The sequence below is a fragment of the Armigeres subalbatus genome, chromosome 2 (genome assembly GCF_024139115.2).
Source record: "Armigeres subalbatus isolate Guangzhou_Male chromosome 2, GZ_Asu_2, whole genome shotgun sequence".
NCBI lineage: Eukaryota > Metazoa > Arthropoda > Insecta > Diptera > Culicidae > Armigeres > Armigeres subalbatus.
The window spans coordinates 238,796,989-238,823,441 of record NC_085140.1 but is presented as its reverse complement, the minus strand read 5'-3'; the positions used below and the strand labels follow the sequence as shown (position 1 = coordinate 238,823,441).

The 26,453-nt window shown below is 40.6% G+C and overlaps 1 protein-coding gene across 4 annotated transcripts in view; it reads right to left on the bottom strand.

Moving 5' to 3' along the window:
- Nucleotides 1-26,453, bottom strand: part of LOC134211975 (semaphorin-1A) — a 597,712-nt gene that overhangs the window by 8,567 nt on the left and 562,692 nt on the right. For all 4 annotated transcript variants that reach the window (XM_062689410.1, XM_062689412.1, XM_062689411.1 and 1 more), the window contains one exon: nucleotides 15,965-16,027. In XM_062689410.1, coding sequence (XP_062545394.1) covers nucleotides 16,016-16,027 — 12 coding nt within the window. In that variant the 3' untranslated portion in view covers nucleotides 15,965-16,015. The remainder of the gene's footprint in view (nucleotides 1-15,964; nucleotides 16,028-26,453) is intronic.

Genomic DNA, 26,453 nt, shown 5'->3' with positions numbered 1-26,453 from the left:
GGCATAAATTAGAAAAAATCCAGCTTACTTTTTTACAGAATCTCTAAAGATTTTTTCAAAATCCTGGGCAAATTTAATGAATCTTCAAAGGAAATTCTTCTAAATTTCCAATGGAAATTTTTTTCGTTTTTCAAAAAAAATCTTAGAAATTTTCAGCAGTTTTTTTTTAATTTCCAAAAGAAATTATTTGGAATATACCAAAATATTTCCGATGGAAATTCCTAAGATTTTCCAGTAGAAAATCGAAAAAAAAGTTCATCTAAAACACCAATAATGAATTTCCCGAGGATATTCCGATGTTTTTACAAGTGGAAATAACGAAAAAATTGCACTTTTGTAGTACTTGTGAAGGTTGTACTTTAGAAGCAATTCCAATAGGAATTCCTTAGAAAATTAAATCAAAATTTTAAAGATTTTCTGATGTGAAAATTCCTTAAAATTTTTAAATCATTTCTTGTGCTTCTTTGCATGGTAAAGATTTAAAGCAATGTTTAGCTGAACCTACAAAGAAATCAAAATGACTTTCCGAAGAAGAATGAATTTCCCATGAAATTTTGGAAGAATTTATGGTGCAAATTAAAAAAACACGAACCTTGAGAATTCTAAAGATTTATTCTTTGAAAATCCAAAGTATTTTTTGAAGATAATCCATTAGGGTGGTTCAAAAAATCGATTTTGCTCCACAGTGCTCATCCGATTCTTTATCATGTTCTGAGTGTCCTCTGAAAATTTGAGCTCATTTGGATTAAAACTGATTTAGCACAAGCGATTTCAAGTTTGCATGCAAATTAGTATGGGGAAATTTATTTTTTCAGTATACTGTAAATGACGCTTTCCCATTAAGCGCAGGTTAAAAGAAAACCTACATAGCTAAAAAGAATACTTAACAGCTTTCACTCAGTGAAAACCGCATCTTGATTAATCGTTCCAATAATTAGTAATCGAATTTAATCTGTACCGTGGTTTTCTGGAGCTAATTGCATAACTCATCAACAGGCAACATTGCTGCCAACAGGCAACATTGCTGCTCGTGGCGCGAAAGATAGCACACACAAATTCAGGCTACTATGTTGCACTGCACATTTCAGTGATGCCCTCAAAGAAGTTTAACGATCATGACTAAAGATTCGCAACCTGTATTAAAATCGATTACTAATTATTGGGGCGATTAATCACCATGCGGTTTTCGTTGGGTGAAAGCTGTTGAGTATTCTTTTTAGCTATGTAGGTTTTCTTTTAACCTGCGCTCAATACGGAAGCGTCATTTACAGTATACTGAAAAAATAAATTTCCCCATACTAATTTGCATGCAAACTTGAAATCGCTTGTGCTAAATCAGTTTAAATCCAAATGAGCTCAAATTTTCAGAGGACACTCAGAACATGATGAAGAATCGGATGAGCACTGTGGAGCAAAATCGATTTTTTGAACCACCCTAATAATCCATAGACTCTTCCGTGGAAATTCTAAATAATGCCTCGAATAAAAAAAATATTTGGAAAATTTAGAAAATGTGATAGAACTCACAAAGAGCGTAAAAAATTTCATTTCAAAATTCCAAATTTGAAAACAAAAATCCAAAAACAAAAAATCAACGGTAATATCAAAGTGTTTCATGTGGCATTGGCTATTTAATTTCTCATGAAAATTCAGAAGATTTTTTCTTGAAAAATTTAGAAGTCTTCTTCTTTTTCTATGGCTCCATATTCCAACTGGAAGTTGGTCTGCTTTTCAACTTAGTTTATTCTATTAGCATTTCCTCAGTTATAAATTGAAAGTTTTAAATGCCAGCAATTGTACGATTATATATCTTGTGTAGCAAGTACGAAGGATACATTATACCTAGGGTGTCAACAATGTTTGACACCCGAAAACATCCTAGACAGGAACGAGAATCGAACTCGTCATCTTCGGATTGGCAATCCTATGCCTTTGCTCGTAAGGCTAACTGGAGACTAAACATTTTTAAGTGCACTCCCTAAAATGCTCGAAAAACTTATTTTGGAAATGAAATAGAATTTCTGGTGAAGATTCGGAAGAACTTGTCGAAGAAATTCATTAGAATGTAAAAAAAATATGAAAATATGAACATTTTTTTCCACCAAAAATTATATGTATTTCCCACGAGACTGTTTTGAATTTTCAGACAGAATTCACATGGAATTTTTTCGGCATTTACACTGGCGATATTTTGTTTTTTTTTCATGACCAATTTGTAGCAAAATTTTCCAGAGAGAATTGTTCAAAAACATTCTGAATGCTAGCACTTTATCAGGATTGTATGAAGTAAGGTCAAAGTTTTTACAGGAAATTTTTTTACTGGATTTTTCCTGAATATCCACAAGACATTCTTTTGAAGATTTTTCTTGAATTATTGTAAAAACATGAACAGTTTTCAAAATTGTAGCTGTAGTCCGTTGATGCAAAAGTGTCGGCGGCGTGATGCCAAAAACCATCTGCGGCGGAATTTTTAGAAAATATTTTTTCATTTTTCTTTCCCAATTTTTTTTGGTGAAAATTGAGACTGAAACGCAACCTGCTTTTTCGTTTATTTTTTTTATGGAAATAGGATCTAAAGCTAAGTTGGCCAAATAACTCAGATATGCATCGGCGTTGCGACCGACGCTGCGTTACCGGGTTTTCTAAATTCTTTTTAACACTGAGTTGAAAAGACGCTACGTGGGCATCGGCCCTAAGATGCGCTTTGCGTTTAATGATTAAATCATTAAATTTTGATGATTTGTATTTTTTACACCGCTATTGTTATTTACCAAAAATTTTCGTGTTAAAAAAACCACGTGGTTCGAGAGCAACACCCCCCTCCCCCCATGTGGCTTATCGTGGTCATTTTCCAAACCCCCCCTCCCCCCCTATATGACCACGTGGTTTCTGGACGGCCCCTTGCTTCATTTTCACATCAACATTTTATATGGAGTGGTTTTCGTTTTGACTGTTATTCCGAATTTTCAGAGATCTTCAGGATAGGCCGTTATTTGACAATCATAAAATTTTATAACCACATTATAATTAGTAAATTTTTGGTCACTATTGCGACCACCCAGGGACATCCGGAGTCGTTATGTTTAACACTCAGTGAAGATTGATTAGTGACGAAATAATTAAGAATTTCCATATGGTTTCCTTCGAGGTTGTAGGATAGAGATGAGCTCAATTGAAATTAAATCTAATTTGTGATCAGCGATAGTTATAAACTACTCAAATCTGTTCAGATATTCCTAGCAGTGCAATCTGAGTACAGACTCTATTAAAAAGTTATCGAAAACTGAGATGTGTGACCTTCGATAGTCATCACGATGTTCGTGTGGGAGAGGACGAGAGAGATGGAATCTGAGCAGAGAGCCTTTGAGCAGCACGTTCGAGAGGTGTCAGTTTTAAGATGGATGATGTTGATAGAAATGGAAGTGATTGTGATCAGTGGTTAAAAAATTAGAGAAAGAAGAAGAAAAACAATAAGAAGAAAATAAATAAAATGTAAAAAGAAAAGTGCAATTATTATGTGTTTTATTGGGAAGAGGCTCCGACAATGGCGCAGTCGGTAGGTAAGTAGGTAAGTTCTACTCATGACTGCATGAACAAGATCAGCTGTTGCCATGTGAATAGTGTTAGAAAGTGTAAACTGATATGAACTGAGAATATTGTTAGATTTTTTTTCTGGTTTTGATGCAAGATTGAATTTCGAGAGCCTGGTAAGTTCTACTCATGACTGCATGAACAAGATCAGCTGTTGCCATGTGAATAGTGTTAGAAAGTGTAAACTGATATGAACTGAGAATATTGTTGGAATTTTTCTGGTTTTGATGCAAGATTGAATTTCGAGAGCCTGGTAAGTTCTACTCATGACTGCATGAACAAGATCAGCTGTTGCCATGTGAATAGTGTTAGAAAGTGTAAACTGATATGAACTGAGAATATTGTTGGAATTTTTCTGGTTTTGATGCAAGATTGAATTACGAGAGCCTGGTAAGTTCTACTCATGACTGCATGAACAAGATCAGCTGTTACCATGTGACTAGTGTTAGAAAGTGTAAACTGATATGAACTGAAATAATTGTTGGAATTTTTCTGGTTTTGATGCAAGATTGAATTTCGAGAGCCTGGTAAGTTCTACTCATGACTGCATGAACAAGATCAGCTGTTGCCATGTGACTAGTGTTAGAAAGTGTAAACTGATATGAACTGAGAATATTGTTGGATTTTTTTCTGGTTTTGATGCAAGATTGAATTTCGAGAGCCTGGTAAGTTCTGCTCATGGCTGCATGAACAAGATCAGCTGTTGCCATGTGAATAGTGTTAGAAAGTGTAAACTGATATGAACTGAGAATATTGTTGGAATTTTTCTGGTTTTGATGCAAGATTGAATTACGAGAGCCTGGTAAGTTCTACTCATGACTGCATGAACAAGATCAGCTGTTGCCGTGTGAATAGTGTTAGGAATGGAGTAAATGTGAACAATTGTTGTATTTGAACACGTTTGAAAAGAGTGGAATATTTAAAGAAATCCAATCTCCGAGTGGGTTGGTGCGTCTCTGAGTGGACGTTTGATCTAGGTGGATCCCATGGAAGAAAATCCAATCTCCGAGTGGGTTGGTGCGTCTCTGAAAAGACGTTTGATCCGGGTGGATCACATGAAAGAAACTGCAATCTCCGAATAGGTTGCTGCGTCTCTGAGAGGACGTTTGATTCATTAATTTCCCATAGAAAGACGTATAGTCTCAGAATTATAAGTTCTGTTTATGACTGCATGAACAAGATCAGCTGTTGCCATGTGAATAGTGTTAGAAAGTGTAAACTGATATGAACTGAGAATATTGTTAGATTTTTTTCTGGTTTTGATGCAAGATTGAATTTCGAGAGCCTGGTAAGTTCTACTCATGACTGCATGAACAAGATCAGCTGTTGCCATGTGAATAGTGTTAGAAAGTGTAAACTGATATGAACTGAGAAAATTGTTGGAATTTTTCTGGTTTTGATGCAAGATTGAATTTCGAGAGCCTGGTAAGTTCTACTCATGACTGCATGAACAAGATCAGCTGTTGCCATGTGAATAGTGTTAGAAAGTGTAAACTGATATGAACTGAGAATATTGTTAGATTTTTTTCTGGTTTTGATGCAAGATTGAATTTCGAGAGCCTGGTAAGTTCTACTCATGACTGCATGAACAAGATCAGCTGTTGCCATGTGAATAGTGTTAGAAAGTGTAAACTGATATGAACTGAGAATATTGTTAGATTTTTTCTGGTTTTGATGCAAGATTGAATTTCGAGAGCCTGGTAAGTTCTACTCATGACTGCATGAACAAGATCAGCTGTTGCCATGTGAATAGTGTTAGAAAGTGTAAACTGATATGAACTGAGAAAATTGTTGGAATTTTTCTGGTTTTGATGCAAGATTGAATTTCGAGAGCCTGGTAAGTTCTACTCATGACTGCATGAACAAGATCAGCTGTTGCCATGTGACTAGTGTTAGAAAGTGTAAACTGATATGAACTGAGAAAATTGTTGGAATTTTTCTGGTTTTGATGCAAGATTGAATTTCGAGAGCCTGGTAAGTTCTACTCATGACTGCATGAAAAAGATCAGCTGTTGCAGTGTGAATAGTGTTAGGAATGGAGTAAATGTGAACAATTGTTGTATTTGAACACGTTTGAAAAGAGTGGAATATTTGAAGAAATCCAATCTCCGAGTGGGTTGGTGCGTCTCTGAGTGGACGTTTGATCTAGGTGGATCCCATGGAAGAAAATCCAATCTCCGAGTGGGTTGGTGCGTCTCTGAAAAGACGTTTGATCCGGGTGGATCACATGAAAGAAACTGCAATCTCCGAATAGGTTGCTGCGTCTCTGAGAGGACGTTTGATTCATTAATTTCCCATAGAAAGACGTATAGTCTCAGAATTATAAGTTCTGTTTATGACTGCATGTATAATATCAGCTGTTGCCATGTGTATAGTGTTAGAAAATGTAAACTGAGATGAACTGAGAATATTGTTGGAATTTTTCTGGTTTTGATGCAAGATTGAATTTCGAGAGCCTGGTAAGTTCTACTCATGACTGCATGAACAAGATCAGCTGTTGCCATGTGAATAGTGTTAGAAAGTGTAAACTGATATGAACTGAGAATATTGTTAGATTTTTTTCTGGTTTTGATGCAAGATTGAATTTCGAGAGCCTGGTAAGTTCTACTCATGACTGCGTGAACAAGATCAGCTGTTGCCATGTGACTAGTGTTAGAAAGTGTAAACTGATATGAACTGAGAAAATTGTTGGAATTTTTCTGGTTTTGATGCAAGATTGAATTTCGAGAGCCTGGTAAGTTCTACTCATGACTGCATGAACAAGATCAGCTGTTGCCATGTGAATAGTGTTAGAAAGTGTAAACTGATATGAACTGAGAATATTGTTGGAGTTTTTCTGGTTTTGATGCAAGATTGAATTTCGAGAGCCTGGTAAGTTCTACTCATGACTGCATGAACAAGATCAGCTGTTGCCATGTGAATAGTGCTAGAAAGTGTAAACTGATATGAACTGAGAAAATTGTTGGAATTTTTCTGGTTTTGATGCAAGATTGAATTTCGAGAGTCTGGTAAGTTCTACTCATGACTGCATGAACAAGATCAGCTGTTGCCATGTGAATAGTGTTAGAAAGTGTAAACTGATATGAACTGAGAAAATTGTTGGAATTTTTCTGGTTTTGATGCAAGATTGAATTTCGAGAGCCTGGTAAGTTCTACTCATGACTGCATGAATAATGTGAATAATGTTAGAAAGTGTAAACTGATATGAACTGAGAATATTGTTGGAATTTTTCTGGCTTTGATGCAGGATTGAATTTCGAGAGCCTGGTAAGTTCTACTCATGGCTGCATGAACAAGATCAGCTGTTGCAATGTTAATAGTGTTTGGAATTGAGTAAATGTGAACAATTGTTGTATTTGAACACGCTTGATAAGAGGTGGTGCGTCTCTGATTGGACGTTTGATCTAGGTGGATCCCATGGAAGATAGTTCAATCTCTGAGTGGGTTGATGGGTCACTGAAAAGACGTTTGATCCGGGTGGATCACATGAAAGAAAGTCCAATCTCCGTATAGGTTGCTGCGTCTCTGAGAGGACGTTTGATTCATTAATTTTCCATTGAAATACGTATAATCTCCGAATTGTAAGCTCTTTTTATGACTGCATGAATAATATCAGCTGTTGCCATGTGTATAGTGTTAGAAAATGTAAACTGAGATGAACTGAGAATATTGTTGGATTTTCTTCTGGTTTTGATGCAATATTGATTTTCGAGAGCCTGGTAAGTTTAATGCATGCATTTTGTTGAATATTTTCTGTAAGCTATTTCAATTAAGGCATGGACGAAATCAGAAATAGCTTTTGATATGAAATAGAACATGTATACTGCAATGTTAGTTATTTATTGTAGATGATATTAAAATCAATATATGGATTTTTGTGTGTCTCTGAAAGAACGTTGAATTCGGGGTATGGAAATATGCAAAATAAGAATCGCATAATTACTAACAAATTGTTAACAATTTTATTCTGATACATGGTGTTTAGAATATTTTACTAAGCAAAAAGTTTTAACATTAAAGATCTAATTTTTGAAATTAGTGAAAGTGAATTATTTTATATTTATTGTTTCATATTTTAATTTTGTCAATTCTTTTTTTAGGCTTTTTTTTATCCTTTCATTCTGGTGCACCATTTGGTGCGCATGGAAATTTTTAAATTAATTATTTTTGGTAAGTATTTTCTGTAATTGACACTTCATTAAACTATTCGTATTTGCAGGTACATTGCTATGATGGTCAAATGGTTATGAAAAAAGGAAGCAGGTTTCACGAAATATATTTAATAATATTAAGCAATGGCATTGTATTTTATGTTTTGTACTGTTAATTTAATATTCTCATGATGCAGCTATATGTGTATTGAATTTATGTTAAATAAAAAAAAAAAGATTTTAACAAGACAAATGAAAAGAAAATATTACGTAGTATATTTGATTAAAGAGTAGGGGTGAAGAAGGATGTAGGATAGAGATGAGCTCAATTGAAATTAAATCTAATTTGTGATCAGCGATAGTTATAAACTACTCAAATCTGTTCAGATATTCCTAGCAGTGCAATCTGAGTACAGACTCTATTAAAAAGTTATCGAAAACTGAGATGTGTGACCTTCGATAGTCATCACGATGTTCGTGTGGGAGAGGACGAGAGAGATGGAATCTGAGCAGAGAGCCTTTGAGCAGCACGTTCGAGAGGTGTCAGTTTTAAGATGGATGTTGATAGAAATGGAAGTGATTGTGATCAGTGGTTAAAAAATTAGAGAAAGAAGAAGAAAAACAATAAGAAGAAAATAAATAAAATGTAAAAAGAAAAGTGCAATTATTATGTGTTTTATTGGGAAGAGGCTCCGACAGAGGTCTACATCCATTTCCAACCGATTGACCAAATTCCGAACAGCCCTTTTGCTCCTATGACTGATACCAGGAATGAGGGTTAGGGGTTTGTGTAAAATGAGATAAATTTGCGCGTTTTATTAGGCAAAACTCCATGTAGCCCGAAAAATATAGAGTATCATCGACATCTGCATCGAGGGATTTCTGGGCAGCCCAAAAAATGTCCAATTAAACAGATTAAATTGACCTTAAAAAATGCTCCTTAAAAAAGTGATCACTTTCCTTAAATTATCTAACAAATTACCTTGAAATATATAAAATGCTCCGTAAACATTCGAAAAGCGTACCGTAAAAACGAAAAAAATGTACCGTAAACAATAAAAAATGCTCCTTAAAAAAGCAAAGATTTGCTATGTAATTAATGATATTTGCGCAGTATATTGACAAAAGAATTATTATAAATAGTTCAAAAAGTTCCTTGAAATTGGCTATCATAAATTAGAATCTTATGCACAATTGTATAGCCCCTAGAGTTTATTGCTGATTGTTTTGCTTGGTAACCCTATTCAACCAAAAACTAAGAAAAATGCTCCTTGGGATGAATAAAATGCTCCGTAAACAAATAAAAAATGCTCCTTAAACTAAGAAAAATGCTCCCTAAAATAAAGAAATGCTCCTTAAACCAACGAAAAATGTTCCTTAATTTGAGGAAATGCTCCTTAGCTTGAGCTTGAGCTTGAGCTTGATTGACTGCTCGTAGTTGCTACTCCATTATGACCAGATCAGCTGTTCTTGCACAGGGAACCAACAGATGTTTGCTTGGGACTAGCACACATCTTCAATGTACAAGTACTGGTGATCTCATTTGTTAGGTCATACTGGCGCCTGCCACGTCAGAATGCAAGTCAATGTAGGGAAGGGGGAGGAAATGATGATGCAATCACACGCCCACTGCAAGCCGAATATACCTCTGCACTTGCCACGAGTTCATGCGGAATTTGTTGGAATTTATGGGTTAGGTTGGAGAGGCAGAGGTCCGTCTTGGTTAACGAGCTGCCAAAGTGATAGATAGGAGAAGGTAACTGATGGAATTTCTAATTGGATGTAGGAAACGAGCTATATAAGTTCGTTTCCAATTCTAGCAGATTACTGTTAGAATACTCAAGTTGAAGGTATAGGAATAGTAATGGAAACGGTATGGAAGTCCATTTCCAGTTCTAGCGATTGTTAGAACATGAGAAATAAAGAGAAAGATACAAAGTAGGAGAATGGAACGGACCTGGGATTTAACCCACGACCTCCTGCGTATGAGGCAGAAGCAGTAGCCATATGACTACCAAGCCCGCATTAATTTGAGGAAATGCTCCTTAAACGAAAAACAGTGCTCCGTAAAAGAAATGTAATGCTCCATAAACTTATAAAACGTAATCTTAGCCAACAGGCTATTCAAAGCATTGTTTACGAAATTGAGCACATGGCTCACAGACAAACAGACGTCCCAGACAATTGCACATCGAATATTTTTTTTTTGGAAATACGAATTTCATTAAAATCACATTGCATTTAATATGCTAATCGGTTTATTCATTAACTTTCCCGCATAACCACACACGACTTGAAGAACTCGGAATTGTCTTCTTCTTCTTTAATGGCTCTACATTCCTACTGGATCTGAGCCAGTTTTTTAGCTTAGTATTCTATGATTAGCATTTCCTCAGTTATTAATTCAATGTATTTCGTGTGGCTATTGTATTTGGATACACTATGCACAGGAAGTGGATAATCGAGCTCGCCATTTCCGGATTGGCAATCCTCCGCCTCGAAATTGTAAAGCACACAAAAAAACTGCTAGTGAGACTACTTTCAAAACTAAGAGCTAAATAGTCGCCTTACAAAAATAAACCTGAAGGAACGTGGCAGTGGATGCTTAAACAGCACGTGCAGTTTGTATTGTGAATGCATTTTACTCATTTAAAGCAATGTCCATTTAGAATCTGGAATCACTTATTGTATTGCAGCGGCACGGAAAGTGACCGGTTTGTCTACCTAGGCGCCCACTTGCTGTGGTATAAATTTCACGAAGTTCAGTGCAGCGTGTCAAAAATTATTCCAGATGGAAGCCGACAAGAGAGAAAAAAGTCTGCACACCCACGTTGATAATCCTGCTCATCGACGATGGAACCTACGTAAAAATGGATTTCGGACAGCTTCCTAGCCAAAAATTCTACATGGTGACGGCACGAGGAGTAGTTCCTGCGAAGTTTAAGTTTCATTTTTGGACAAACTTGCAAAAAAAAAACAGATTATTTTGGCAAGGGATATGCAGCTGTGAAGCAAAGACCTAAGTATTTGTGACGAATAAGACGATGGACTCGAAGCTGTACAAGGAGGAATGTCTCAAAAACCGCGTTCGACCTTCCATAAAGCCCATAAAGGTCCCGTGAAGTTTTGGCCAGATTTGGGGAGTTGCCGCTACAGCCGGGAAGTCATCCAGTGGTACCGCGATAATAACGAAGATTTCATCGATAAAAACATAAATCCACGCAACTGCCCACAGTTCCGGCCCATCGAGACATTTTGGGCAGTAATGAAGCGGAAGCTTAAGAAAAGTGAAAAAGTGGAAAAACAGCTCGGGACGCGATTCAGATGACCAAAATGTGGAACAAATGTGCCAAAGAAGTTGACTCCGGAGGTGTGCAACTTTTAATGAGAGAAATAAAGAAGAAGGTGCGAATTTTAACTAGAAACAAGAAGAAATTATTTGTATCAATATTTTTTTCTTAAAGTACAGTGAATTACCCTTGTTTTGATGTATAAACCTTCTTTGTACGTCAATCCGTTACCGAGATACAGATGATTTTATTATTCCGGATTCTAAATGGACATAGCTTTACATCTTCTGAATTTCATTTTTTTACGGAACCCTTTTTTCGTTTAAGTTTCGTTAAGGAGCATTTTTTATTTGTTTATGGAGCATTTTATTCATCTTAAGGAGCATTTTTCTTAGTTTTCAGTTGAATAGGGTTATCAAGCAAAACAATCAGCAATAAACTCTAGGGGCTATACAATTGTGCATAAGATTCTAATCGATGATAGCCAATTTTAAAGTACCTTACTATGTGCATAAGTGCTTCCAAATCATTAACAGACCCAATCCAGAATTGGATTTTCCTTGATCCGAATATATCCGATGGTGATTTCATCCACCAACCAACAAATCCACTTGACCCAACAAGGTCTAAAAGCCATAGATTTGGTTTTAATTGATTCAACTAAGTCTGTTAGTTCCTTCAAACCACTGATTAAGCCACACCAGATGTTGATTTTTGTTTATCCGACTAGGTCTGATTGCGATTCCGAAAATCGATCCTATTTCAGATCTGAATTTCATTGACCCACCTTGGTTCAGTGGGGTCTCCAAACCATCCAAAGACTTACTTCAGAGTTGAATTTCATTGGTTCGAATATGTGTTATGGGGATTCCAGCTTTCAACCAACCCACTTCAAAGTAGTTTTTTTCATAATTATGATAGGTCCTATGTGGAATTGGGAGAGTGGGATTTTATCAATACAATCTGGTTGAATAGTGGTTCCAAATCATCGTCAGATCCCCTCTAGATGTAGATTTTTCGTAATCCGAATTGGCCCGATAGCGATGCCGTGTATAGCCCGATCCACTTCAGTTAAATTATTTGGTCCAATAAGATCTAGCAGTACGTGGGTTTTGGAGAAATTATATTTTTTTTTTTCTATATTCGTAGATTTTTTTCCGTTATATTTTTTAATTTTTTAAAAATAAAACAAGCAGTCCTGCCGCTTTAATAAATTTCGATTATAAATTACAGATGCTTACACAAACTATAAGTAAACAATATAATCCTTCATCCTCCGTGATCTACTTTAGAGATTACTAACGCGGCTCTGCAAAGTTCATTACATTATTTGTCTCAAAACCTATAACAGAAATTCAACAAAGTTTAAGAGACATCACCTACAAGACAATTCCTAGACAACTATCGAACAGCTCGGTGAGGTGCTTGAGCAAACAAAGGCTACTGACAAGCGTGGCGGTTTCAATACTACGGTACGGAGGTCCAGTCTACATATCGGCGTTGAGCGCAAACTGCAACCCCTGAGAGCTGGAGAGTACTCGTAGACTGATGTCATCAGCCGTATCTCGTGGAGTACATCCATGTCCATCAAGTTGGTGGTCAAGCAAGACGAGAAATCCTACGCCCTCAGGGGCAACGGTAATGGTCGAAGAAATGTCAACGCAGCAAAGGTGGTCAAATGGCAGAGGGTGTGGAACAACTCGATTAAGGGTTGGTAGACCCATTGCCTGGGCCTAAGTATGTCGGCATTTACTAGTATACCATGTGGAGAGTTAAAGTTTGGTTTGATCCAGGCCACGAGCCCACAGGTGCCTCACGTAGTACCTGCGTAGGTTCGGGCTAGCGGCTTAACCAACCCTCCTCCCCCCTTATGCTGTCGCAACGAGGTTAAAGCACGAAGCACGAATTGAGAAAAGCGAACCATGAGCGATGGAGTGCTTTGCCGCGGAAGATAGATGTCGATAATGAAAAGAAGCACAAACGCTAGCTCCCAACGACGCAATTGACCTTTCTCATAAGAAAAACGCTAAATCGATTATTTATTTTAGTTAAGGTCATCTTCGCCAAAGAACCCATATTTTTTGACGGCTTCAAGTATTTTTAAGATTTAAAACAAAAATCGAAAAAATGCTGTTTTTCAAGATTGGCACAACATTTGCCCGCGAAGATGCATAGCATGGTGTCGCGGCCGGTTGCGAAAGAGCTCCTACTGTCAAGGACCTTCTGGTCGGTGTAGGCTGCCAGGGACTGTCCGAGTCGTTCGCGATCGAGATTGAGGCGGGAGCTGAACGGCTCAATGACTTAGTTAGGAAAATCGGTAGTCGGAGCAGGCTAGATCCACCGCCGGGGACTAGTTGAGTAGATCGTGACGTGCGAACGCTCCAACTTCAGGTCGCTGGGGTGCCAGTGAAGCGGAAGCTATCTCCACTCGGAATGTAGCTGGAGCTCAATCAGACCTAATCAGTGGAACCCTAAGGAAGCGGGAGGCCAAAGGGCTCAAGAAGTGGGCCACGAAGGGAAGCCAAAGTGCTAAAACGGAATGCGCTAGCCAGTGCGGAGTAGGCTCAAAGTTCGTTCCTATCTTCCGAAGTAGTACCTAAAGGTAATCATGGGAGGACTTAGGATGAAACTCAAGGTGTTTCTTTAGTACGTATTTTCAGTTAGGACGAGATATATACTTCATTGCCCAAAAGTATGGGAGGGGTGGCAATTTTCTAAATACGGTCCCTCTTGAGGTGAGGCTATAACGTGGAACGTTATAGACGGAAGCGGAGACAGCAGACTCGCCTTTTTCAGGAGAAGAAACGCCGCCTGGAAGAAGCGAAGTGCGAGGAGATGGAACAGCTGTGCCGTTCTCAAGATACACGCAAGTTCTATCAGAAGCTCAACGCATCCCGCAAAGGCTTCGTGTCGCGAGCCGAAATGTGCCGGGATAAGGATGGGAGCATCTTGACGGACGAACGTGTGGTGATCGAAAGGTGGAAGCAGCACTACGAGGAATATCTGAATGGCGCTGAGAGTACAGGCAGTGAAAGTCAAGGCAGCGGAGGAGATGACTTCGTCAGTTCAGCGGACGATGGAAGCCAACCAGCCCCACCTTGAGGGAAGTTAAGGATGCCATTCAACAGCTAAAGACCAATAAAGCAGCTGGTAAGCATGGTATCGGAACTGAGCTCATCAAGATGGCCCCTGAAAAGCTGGCCACTTGCCTGCACAAACTGATAGTCAGAATCTGGGAAACCGAACAGCTACCGGAGGAGTGGAAGGAAGAGGTTATATGCCCCATCTACAAGAAAGGCGACAAACTGGAGTGTGAGAACTTTCGAGCGATCACCATCCTTGCCGCCTACAAAGTGATATCCTAGATCAAAAGCAACGGTGGATGGTGTGCAAAACTGTGTGAAGATTTCGAGCGAACACTCCAGTTCGTTCGAATCGCGCCGGGGACTAAGACAAGGTGATGGACTTTCGTGCCTGTTGTTCAACATTGCGCTAGAAGGTGTCATGCGGAGAGCCGGGTGTAACAGCCGGGGTACGATTTTCAACAGATCCAGTCAATTTATTTGCTTCGCGGATGACATGGACATTGTCGGCCGAACATTTGCAAAGGTGGCAGAACTGTACACCCGCCTGAAACGTGAAGCAACAAAAGTTGGACTGGTGGTGAATGCGTCCAAGACAAAGTACATGCTTGTGGGTGGAACCGAGCGCGACAGGGTCCGCCTGGGAAGCAGTGTTACGATAGACGGGGATACCTTCGAGGTGGTCGAGGAATTCGTCTACCTCGGATCCTTGCTAACGGCTGACAACAACGTTAATCGTGAAATACGAAGGCGCATCATCTGTGGAAGTCGGGCCTATTACGGGCTCCAGAAGAAACTGCGGTCGAAAAAGATTCGCCACCGCACCAAATGTGTCATGTACAAGACGCTTATAAGACCGGTTGTCCTCTACGGACATGAAACATGGACAATGCTCGAAGAAGACTTGCAAGCACTCGGAGTATTCGAGAGACGGGTGCTTAGGACTATCTTTGGCGGTGTGCAAGAAGACGCTGTGTGGCGGCGAAGAATGAACCATGAGCTCGCCCAACTCTACGGCGAACCCAGTATCCAAAAGGTAGCTAAAGCCGGACGGGTACGATGGGCAGGACATGTTGCAAGAATGACGGACAGCAACCCTGCAAAGATGGTGTTCGCTTCCAATCCGGCAGGTACGAGACGGCGTGGAGCGCAGCGAGTGAGATGGGCAGACCAGGTGCAAAACGACTTGGCGAGCGTGGGGCGTATCCGAGGATGGAGAGATGCGGTCTCGAACCGTGTATTGTGGCGTCAAATTGTTGGTTCAGTGTTATCTGTTTAGATGTAAACTAAATAAATGAAATGAATGGGCATACAAAATCGCAATTTTCATTATGATTTGTGGAGGTACATTAGAAATAAACCCTATTCATTGGTTTAACTCAAAAGTGACGAAAAGTCAAATGGAACTGTTATGCGAGTGAGGGCATGATGGATCGGATGACTGAGCGATGTGTTCTTAAATTTCTTAGAATCGCTCAGAGGATGTTCTTTCGTGTCTGTTAGTTTTTTTTTCTGGTGGGTGTAACACGAAGAACAGAGATTGTCAACTGGAGTGGAACGATGTTCTTAAGGCCTGTTGAATCACTTGACTTGCATCGGCGAGAATGCAATTTAGAGTAAGTGGTGGGATCTATACTTTCGCCTCTAATTCTATCATAAACATGGACGTCCAAGTTTGGGAAATGATATTAGCATTTCCGTAGCATTGTGAAAATCTCATATGTTGTTACTTAGCACATCTCACCTTTCACGCGTTTGTATCAGTAAAATTTTATCAACGTTCAAGAAAACAATAGCCTAGTTGTCATTATCCTCATTCATATTTGTGATATGTATAAAAAATATTTACCATATTTTGATTAATCAGTCCCTGGCTGGTCTCAGCCGCCCCGTTCCCGTCTCAGAGATACACCTGTGGAAAGAAGAAAATAACGCAATTATATCGAAGTCTTGTCTGCGTTGACCAAATCGTGCAACAGTTGATTTAATTGTTCAACAGGGACTCTGTTGTTTGCAATACACTGACACTGCCACCAAACAATGCAACGTAAAGGAAATGTTAGGAAATGGAGCTGGCTTTAGAACAATCTTTGACGTAACCTGACCTGACACGTGTGAACATGTTCACAAAAATAAAAAAGTTAATTCCGGAAGTTGTAAACTAGCCAGAATGCACCGTGATTTTATTCACACTTTCCTGAACACAAATCGCATTTTTGGGAACTTTTTGCGCATTTTTGCTACTTCACAAATTCGGTTTTTTGCTTGTTATGTATGCTAACTTTGAACTCAAGCATGTTCCCCAGCCAGCCCCAAGAACAAGTTAATGGGTTGAGGAAGGGTGTTCATAAGCAAAACAAGGAAGCATGAATGGTGCAAATTTGGTGGTTGGCCATTCAACGGTCGGCACTGCGGCAGGGTTCCATATTGTATGAACTCTGCAAACGTTTCAACCGAAGAGTAAAATGTATACGAGATGAAGTGCTCTGTTTTTAATAACCAAATAACCTATTTTACGTATGCCATATCGCAAGCCAAGCGTAACAATCCAAATTAGCACGGCGTGGGTGGAACCAAAACACGAATGATTAACAAAAATGGGTCGGAAAAGTTTCGCATTTCTCGCTCTCTTCTCCCGTGCAGGGAAGTCGGGTTGCACATAACTATTTGCACTTGATTTGACATATTTCGTGGAATCGGAGCTTTCGTGTATTAAATATAAACGATGTCACGGTGTTCTGAATGAGTGGTACGGTACATTTAGAGCAAGCGTTATTTTGTCACAACAACTATGGCGAACGAAACAGTAAGGAACAATTGCGGCAAGCGTAACGAAATGGGAATAAATTACAAATTGTGCTGCGGCTTCCTTTACTTTGGGGTGGAATAAGTTCGAAAATTGAATCGCGAATATTTACTTGTCGATTATAAAAGGGGTGGTAGGTTATACGATGCCGCTTGTTTACATGCAGGAATTGAATTCATGGAATGAAGTTGATCATGAACATTTTTACCGAGCAATTTGAAATAAAATCATAGAATATGAAGTTAAATATCCAGAATACTAGAAACATGGGGAATCAAAAAAAAGGATGAAAATATTTTCTTATGTATCTTAAAAGTCGTAGAAGATCCAGTGTTGCTCCAGCGTGAAATTAGGTAACAAAATACTTTACTTGCTATTTTTAAAATCGATTTTTTGAAGTATTTATTTTATGCTCTTCGAAACATTTTGGCACTTAGACTTTGATCGTTTAAAGGCAACTCTAAACTACTACGAATGAGTTCAAATTTTTGCTAGGGTCGCATTTTGTGGTAATGAAATTTGCGAACAATGTCGATCTTCGAAATTCGAAAACGTCATTTCCATTGATACCCCTCTTGACTATACAAAAACAATACAGAATTGTCCTGTGAAGTCCAAGGGAAATATCCTCGACTGCTCTAGATCGTATGCATAAATGGTAGAGCATGGCATAGAAATCTAGCAGTTCGGCACTGCTTCATGTTGAACTAATTGCTTCTATAGCCTTTTGGCATGGAATGTTAAAATATTTTATGTCAATGACCATATTAAGTGAGTCTCAGAATTTAGGACTTGACTGATTTTTTTTTCCAATTGCTACACTGACGCATAATTTTGACGATGATGAAGTGAAGTTATACACATTTCTGACTATGCATTCTGTAAAACTGTATGAATATTGCCTTTTATAATAAACTATCACTTTTTGTAGAGGTACCATCTGGTCTGCATAATATTACCAATGTGAGCATAAAGAAAATCCATAATCAATAGCAATATTAACATAAGAAGAAAAGTATAAATATTCCATGTGAAACCCATAAACGATTTCTCAGAACAGCGCATTTTTTTTTTTATGGCTCCGTAAAGTGTTATACACGCCTGAGCCTACCAAATAAACGAAATTGGAAAAAAATAGCGCATTTTTTTGTTAGCATCGTTCCTTTCCAAAAATAATTATAGTTTGACCCGTATTTGTTATTTCACCATTAGGCTACCCAATTTCGAGATAGTTTCGTCAGAAAAATCGACGTTTTCTAAAATTCTTCGAACAACTAACTGGACCTGTTTATTTCATGACCTCAATCTTGTGTCATGAAATAAAAGCTAAAAAGTTTCAAGGAAAATGCAAAATCCTATCATTTATTTGATTTTATATGGATAAATCACGGGTCAATTCGATTTATTTTCATTACAAGGGTGATCGGCGACATCAAGTAGTAGACATTTTTTTTGTTGGGGCGTAGAACCACTGCGTCCATTGAGTTGAACTTTTGTGGTATACCCCTGATTACTCTTAACTATGTATTTGCATCTTGTAGGTTGATCACCATTTGTCAAGTAAACAACCTAAGACGCGTCTTTTCCCAGTCCGGTATAATTGAGTTAATAAAACCCACTACCTTTCCAGGATTTGCAGTCCAAATATCTCCTGGTTGCATAAAGCCACTATTTAGAAATTTAGATCTACCCTTGTACAATGCATCGCAACTGCAAAGCAGATGTTCCGAGGTTTCACGTTCCATGTTACAGAAACGACAGATATCATTCTGAATCTGGCCAAGTGATATCTGCTCGGGCAGTGTCCGGTTATTAGGCCAGTGAAGGTGCAAAGAGCTCTCTTGCTGAGCTCCAAGAGCTTTTCGGTTACTTTAACATTGGGAATTATAAATCTCTTTGATTGAGCACACTTTTCGGCAACCAACCAGTTGGTCATCAACCTTTGTGCTTCCCAGGATTTCAATTCCATTTTTATAGTACAGTATGATATACCGCAGAAAGGTTCTGGGCCAATAAACTGTGTGTTTGAACCTCGTTTTGCAAGCTCGTCTGCCTTTTCATTACCTTCAATGCCACAGTAGAGTGGGGCGTCATGGTCATTTTTTCAAATCAATGGTTTTTCGAAGCCATTCTGGGTCCTGAACAACTGTGCAGAATTTGGGACCGATTGGTTGCTTCCTCGCTTTCCGCATCGCGTTTGAAGTTTGTATGGAATTTAGTATGGGAGAACGTATATTTTTGCATTTCTACTACTAGAGGTTTCAGTTCATCGTAAACCAAGTGGCACATTGCGTTAAAGTATAACCCAAAGGATGCCGAAAAACTTTGCTGAAGAAGACACGTTGCTGGAAAGTCCACGAAAAAAGTTATAACGCTTCGATCATTGAGTGTTCAAACCATTAGCATTTAGCATTTAGCAGTTCGCACAAATTCGTAGGTGGTACAAGCCAAGCCTATTGTATGAGAGTAGTATCACTTTCATCCGTTACCTCAGATATTGATTTGGGACTAATCACTATCTCTTAGATGGAAGCAATGCACTCTCCAATAGTCGAGATCTGTCCTGGCCACGTCCTTGCGAATGCTGAGGAAGGGGAAGGATGGTTTGTTGGACACCTACTTAAGAAAGATGCAGAGAACTCTACGACCTCTCATAGGTGCCACGGGAGATTTTGGGATTTTGTGTAAGGGTATAACAGTAGGAATCGTTTTGGTATAAACGTGAAACACAGAAAGAACTAAGATAGAAATACATAGTAGGAAAGCGACGAGCCTGGGAATTGAACCCACGACCTCCTGCTTATAAGGCAGAAGCGATAGCTACTAGACCACCGAGCTCTGAGTGTTCAAACCATATGCAAAAAATCGTTTATTCTGCCAGCACTGCCGTACTACGTAGACCAATAATTTGACTGAGTGTTATTTCAAAATAATTGATCCTATAGGGGTTTATAGATAATGGGAGCTATCCGGAATTATTTCACAAAGAAAAAAATCCGACAAGAAGGAAGATGGGTTTTGCCCTTCGATAACCATAGGTTGTCCGGTAGTGCTGGCAGAAACATTGATCTCTAGCATATGGTTTGAGCAATCAATTTTCGAAACGTATTAACATTTTTTGTAGACCTTCTAGCTACGTACCTTCTTCGGCAAAGTCTTTCGGCATCTTCCAGACTATATGCTAACGTATTGAGTCACGTGATTGATGATAAATTGAAGCCGCTAAGATCAAAAATGTAAAAAAGTACGTTTTCCCATACTAATTTCCATGAAAATTTTTAAACGCGATGCGGCATGTGAGGTTGCAACCAATCGAGCCCATATTTTGCACAGTTGATTGGGGTCCCAAAACGATTCAGAAAAACCTTGATCTCACTTGATCGGACGAAGTTTGCGTTTTTCCATACAACTGCGCCCCACTCTAATGCCACAGTGTCCTGGAACTCAGTACAGATTTACGGAGTTCTCTTGGTACACTTTTCGCAATGAAAGAATGCAGTCCCAGACAAGTTTTGATGTACATTTAAAGCTACTCAATGCTTTGAGTGCCGCTTGACTATCTGTGAAGATACAAATATTTGCATATCTATATTTCTTCTCTACACAGTAATTAGCACATTTCATTATAGCAAAAATCTCCGCTTGGAACACAGTTGGATAGTTTCCCATTGCCACTGAGATCGATATCCCAGGGCCGAAGATTCCTGCTCCCGTTTTTGTTCCTATTTTTGAGCCATCTGTGTAGAATTTTATGGAACCGTCCCGAATAGTGGGACCTCCGACTTCCCAGTCCATACGTGATGACTCACGTATGTAATAAGGAATGTCATAGTTCTCCACAGGTTTCATCCAGTCTCCACTCATATTCATCACTGGCCCATATTGAAAATTTTGTGAGATACTCAAGTGGCCCACTAAATTGCCTGACTTGAATAACTTCAATCGTTTAAGTTTTTGCATATTCTTTTCCGCTTCTAACTGCACGAATTCATACAATGGTAGCAGATTTAGAATTGCATCTAACGATTTTGAAGGAGTGCTACGCATCGCTCCCGTTATAGCAATGGACACTAATCTTTGCAGTTTTGTCAGCTCCTTCTGTGCAGTAGCCTCTTTTGTTTTTGGCCACCATACAAGAGCAGCATATGTCAGTTTTGGACGAATAATGGAAGTATAAATCCACTTTATCATTTTTGGTCTTAAGCCCCATTTTCTTCCAAATGTTTTAGAGCATATCCAGAAGGCACAGTTGCCTTTCCGATCGCACACTCAATATGAGCATTCCAGTTTAGTTTAGAATCCAGAATGACTCCCAGGTATTTGACCTGTTCACTAAGCTGAATTTCTAGCCCTCCAAGCTTTAGAGCTTTCAGATCAATCCTAGTGAATGGTACAATTACATTTTTTGACGGATTAATGCTAAGGCCTTCCTGAATACACCCAGGTTTTTTTTTACGCGGTTGGAATTCGTTAATTTCTCGGTTAACCTGAACTTTTACAGCTTTTTAAATACCCCCTGAATTTTCTTTGATTTTTTGTGAATTTTTTGGTGAGGTTAACTCATTGCTTCATTGACCCTGAAGGTCTTAAACGACCAAAACCGAACCGTGTAAAAAAAAACCTGGGTGTACACCACGATTGGGTAAAATTTGGAGCCCATTGCATTCTTTCAGAAATGATATTGTCGAATTTCCCCCTCACTATGATGACAATATCGTCAGCAAAGCCTACAACCTCGAAACCTTTTTCTTCTAAGCTTCCTAGAAGATCGTCTACAACTAAGGACCACATTAGTGGTGAGAGGACCCCTCCTTGAGGGCAACCTTTTGTTGGCCATACTGTAAGAGACGAACTTCCCAGCTCTGAAGAGATTTCTCTTTTTGCAAGCATGGTGTGAATCCATTTGATAATGTTCGTGTCGAAGCTTCTTTTCTTCATGGCACGATCCATTGACGAATAAGAAGCGTTATCAAAAGCTCCTTCAATGTCCAAGAAAGAACAAAGTGCTATTTCTTTTACCGAAAGCGCTTTTTCCACCTTAGATACCACTGTATGAAGTGCCGCAATTGTTGACTTACCGGACTGGTAGGCAAACTGGAACTTGTTTAATGATGTAATTTGAGTTGATATAATCACTCAACACCTTTTCCATAGTTTTCAACAGAACTGATGAAAGACTAATGGGCCTGAATGATTTAGGATGCGTCTTATCTCGCTTTCCTACTTTTGGTATGAAAATAACTTTTACTTTCCTCCATGAAGATGGAATATAATTGAGTCTTAGACTTGCCTTGAAAATCTCAATTAACGGCGGAATCAGCACTGATTCTCCGTTTTGAAGCATTGCTGGAATTATTCCGTCCGGTCCGGCAGATTTATAAGGCTCAAAAGATCTCACTGCATTCTCTACCCTGGCTTTCGTAAAGATATCGTCAGCCAAGGCTTGTGCAACATTTTTCGCATCATCAGACATTTTAGTTGTTCTTGCTGAACATCTTTGACTTTCAAACGAACCACTTGTTGTTGGGTCTACACACATAATCGATCCAGGAAAATGGGTTTCCATAATCAACTTTAATGTTTCACCAGAAGTTTGTGTGGAAAATCCATCCTTTTTTTTCAGATCCCCTAGCTCATTAGTATGATCTTTTGCAAGTGCCCTCTGAAGTCTCGCGACTTCTGGAGTATTGCTAATATTTTCACACGTTTGAACCCACGATCTTCTTTTGGACTTTCTTATTTCGTTATTGTACTCAGTAAGTGCACTCCTATACGAAGTCCAATTCGAGGTTCTTTTTGGTTTATTAAAAAGTTTACGAGAGGTCTTCCGCAGTTTCTCCAATTTTGAGTTCCACCACGGAACGTCCCTGTTAGAGGACGACTGTTTCGTAGGACAACTGTTGTAGAAAGCATTTAAAATCTTATCATTTACCTTTTGGGAAAAATATTCCAGTTCTTGAACTAAATCAATCTTTCCACTTTTTGTAAATGGGTCTGAATTTAAATATTGCTCATATTGTTCCCAGTTCGTTTTTCTAGCGTTTCTAAATGAAGTTGATGATCGTTTTCCCCAACTCCATTCAAACACAATATGTCAATAAGTAGTAGACATAATAAATACCAATTAAAAAAAAAAGAATAAAAAAAATTCGCCATACAAACACCATGGTAAGTAAGTAACCATGCGTCTCCATGTACGTGTGCTGACCATACTGTCGGAAACTTTTCAATTTTGGGAAATTGTTTCTCCGGACGGCTTGTCCAGCATCACGAAAATGGGAAGTCTTCTTTCAAAAAGCTGGCTCGGAAGCCTCCTTTCAAGAGGCTCGGAAGCCTCCTTTCAAGAGGCTCGGAAGCCTCCTTTCAAGAGGCTCGGAAGCCTCCTTTCAAGAGGCTCGGAAGCCTCCTTTCAAGAGGCTCGGAAGCCTCCTTTCAAGAGGCTCGGAAGCCTCCTTTCAAGAGGCTCGGAAGCCTCCTTTCAAGAGGCTCAGGAGCCTCCTTTCAAGAGGCTCAGGAGCCTCCTTTCAAGAGGCTCAGGAGCCTCCTTTCAAGAGGCTCAGGAGCCTCCTTTCAAGAGGCTCAGGAGCCTCCTTTCAAGAGGCTCAGGAGCCTCCTTTCAAGAGGCTCAGGAGCCTCCTTTCAAGAGGCTCAGGAGCCTCCTTTCAAGAGGCTCAGGAGCCTCCTTTCAAGAGGCTCAGGAGCCTCCTTTCAAGAGGCTCAGGAGCCTCCTTTCAAGAGGCTCGGGAGCCTCCTTTCAAGAGGCTCGGGAGCCTCCTTTCAAGAGGCTCGGGAGCCTCCTTTCAAGAGGCTCGAGAGCCTCCTTTCAAGAGGCTCGAGAGCCTCCTTTCAAGAGGCTCGGGAGCCTCCTTTCAAGAGGCTCGGGGCCTCCTTTCAAGAGGCTCAGGAGCCTCCTTTCAAGAGGCTCAGGCCTCCTTTCAAGAGGCTCAGAAGCCTCCTTTCAAGAGGCTCTGGAAGCCTCCTTTCAAGAGGCTCAGAGCCTCCTTTCAAGAGGCTCAGAAGCCTCCTTTCAAGAGGCTCAGAAGCCTCCTTTCAAGAGGCTCAGGCCTCCTTTCAAGAGGCTCAAGCCTCCTTTCAAGAGGCTCAGGAAGCCTCCTTTCAAGAGGCTCAGGAGCCTCCTTTCAAGAGGCTCAGGAGCCTCCTTTCAAGAGGCTCAGGAGCCTCCTTTCAAGAGGCCTCAGGAGCCTCCTTTCAAGAGGCTCAGGAAGCCTCCTTTCAAGAGGCTCAGGAGCCTCCTTTCAAGAGGCTCAGGAGCCTCCTTTCAAGAGGCTCAGAAGCCTCCTTTCAAGAGGCTCAGAGCCTCCTTTCAAGAGGCTCAGAAGCCTCCTTTCAAGAGGCCCGAAGTCTCCTTTCAAGAGGCCTGAAGCCTCCTTTCAAGAGGCCCGAAGCCTCCTTTCAAGAGGCCAGAAGCCTCCTTTCAAGAGGCCCGGAAGCCTCCTTTCAAGAGGCCCGAAGCCTCCTTTCAAGAGGCCCGGAAGCCTCCTTTCAAGAGGCCCGAAGCCTCCTTTCAAGAGGCCTGAAGCCTCCTTTCAAGAGGCCCGGAAGCCTCCTTTCAAGAGGCCCGAAGCCTCCTTTCAAGAGGCCAGGAAGCCTCCTTTCAAGAGGCCCGGAAGCCTCCTTTCAAGAGGCCTGAAGCCTCCTTTAAGAGGCCAGAAGCCTCCTTTTAAGAGGCCCGAAGCCTCCTTTCAAGAGGCCAGAAGCCTCCTTTTAAGAGGCCCGGAAGCCTCCTTTCAAGAGGCCCGGAAGCCTCCTTTCAAGAGGCCCGGAAGCCTCCTCCTTTCAAGAGGCCCGGAAGCCTCCTCCTTTCAAGAGGCCCGGAAGCCTCCTCCTTTCAAGAGGCCCGGAAGCCTCCTCCTTTCAAGAGGCCCGGCAGCCTCCTCCTTTCAAGAGGCCCGGAAGCCTCCTCCTTTCAAGAGGCCCGGAAGCCTCCTCCTTTCAAGAGGCCCGGAAGCCTCCTCCTTTCAAGAGGCCCGGAAGCCTCCTCCTTTCAAGAGGCCCGGAAGCCTCCTCCTTTCAAGAGGCCCGGAAGCCTCCTCCTTTCAAGAGGCCCGGAAGCCTCCTCCTTTCAAGAGGCCCGGAAGCCTCCTCCTTTCAAGGGGCTCGGACGCCTCCTCCTTTCAGGAGGCCCGGAAGCCTCCTCCTTTCAAGAGGCCCGGAAGCCTCCTCCTTTCAAGAGGCCCGGAAGCCTCCTCCTTTCAAGAGGCCCGGAAGCCTCCTCCTTTCAAGAGGCCCGGAAGCCTCCTCCTTTCAAGAGGCCCGGAAGCCTCCTCCTTTCAAGAGGCCCGGAAGCCTCCTCCTTTCAAGAGGCCCGGAAGCCTCCTCCTTTCAAGAGGCCCGGAAGCCTCCTCCTTTCAAGAGGCCCGGAAGCCTCCTTTCAAGAGACCTGGAAGCCTCCTTTCAAGAGACCCGGAAGCCTCCTTTCAAGAGGCCCGGAAGCCTCCTTTCAAGAGGCCCGGAAGCCTCCTTTCAAGAGGCCCGGAAGCCTCCTTTCAAGAGGCCCGGAAGCCTCCTTTCAAGAGGCCCGGAAGCCTCCTTTCAAGAGGCTTGGAAGCCTCCTTTCAAGAGGCTTGGAAGCCTCCTTTCAAGAGGCTTGGAAGCCTCCTTTCAAGAGGCCCGGAAGCCTCCTTTCAAGAGGCCCGGAAGCCTCCTTTCAAGAGGCCCGGAAGCCTCCTCTCAAGAGACCTGGAAGCCTCCTTTCAAGAGGCTCGGAAGCCTCCTTTCAAGAGGCTCGGAAGCCTCCTTTCAAGAGGCTCGGAAGCCTCCTTCCAAGAGGCTCGGAAGCCTCCTTTCAAGAGGCTCGGAAGCCTCCTTTCAAGAGGCTCGGAAGCCTCCTTTCAAGAGGCCCGGAAGCCTCCTTTCAAGAGGCCCGGAAGCCTCCTTTCAAGAGGCTTGGAAGGCTCCTTTCAAGAGGTTCGGAAGCCTTATATCTAGCGGCGCAGTCGATTTTTTTTAAATATATGTATTAAGGCTTGACCGTAATTTTCATTTCAAAGATTTGGCTTGATACGTCACTATGGCGAAGTAAATCAATTTCTCAATCCATCTTTGACCCCATGCAAACCTGAGAGTCTAGAAAAAAATATCGGACAAAACTGTAAGATCAGAGGCCGTTTTTTATACAAAATGACCAACTTTGGAAGGCTGTATCTCGGCTTGTAGTTGGCCATTCAAGCTGAAATTTTGGCTTTTTTTGGGGGGGAATTCACCTGAATTTTCCTCAACCTAGGACAAACTTAACAAAATGATCATTTTTACGCACGTTCCGTTTGATATCCCGGGAGTGAGTCCCGGGAGGTTAAATGCAATTGATTGAATTTGAATTATGCAAACCAGAACAGTACTACAAAATGAAGTCAATAGTAATTTTACATGGTTTAACACAGAGCTTAAATAAATACAGATGGTTTGAAACAGAGCGAAAACTACATGCAGAAAGGGTAAACATTTTCGATAGACAGTTAGAAGCAAAAGTGCACAGAATACTTGAAAGACATTGAAGTAATAAGGAAAAAAT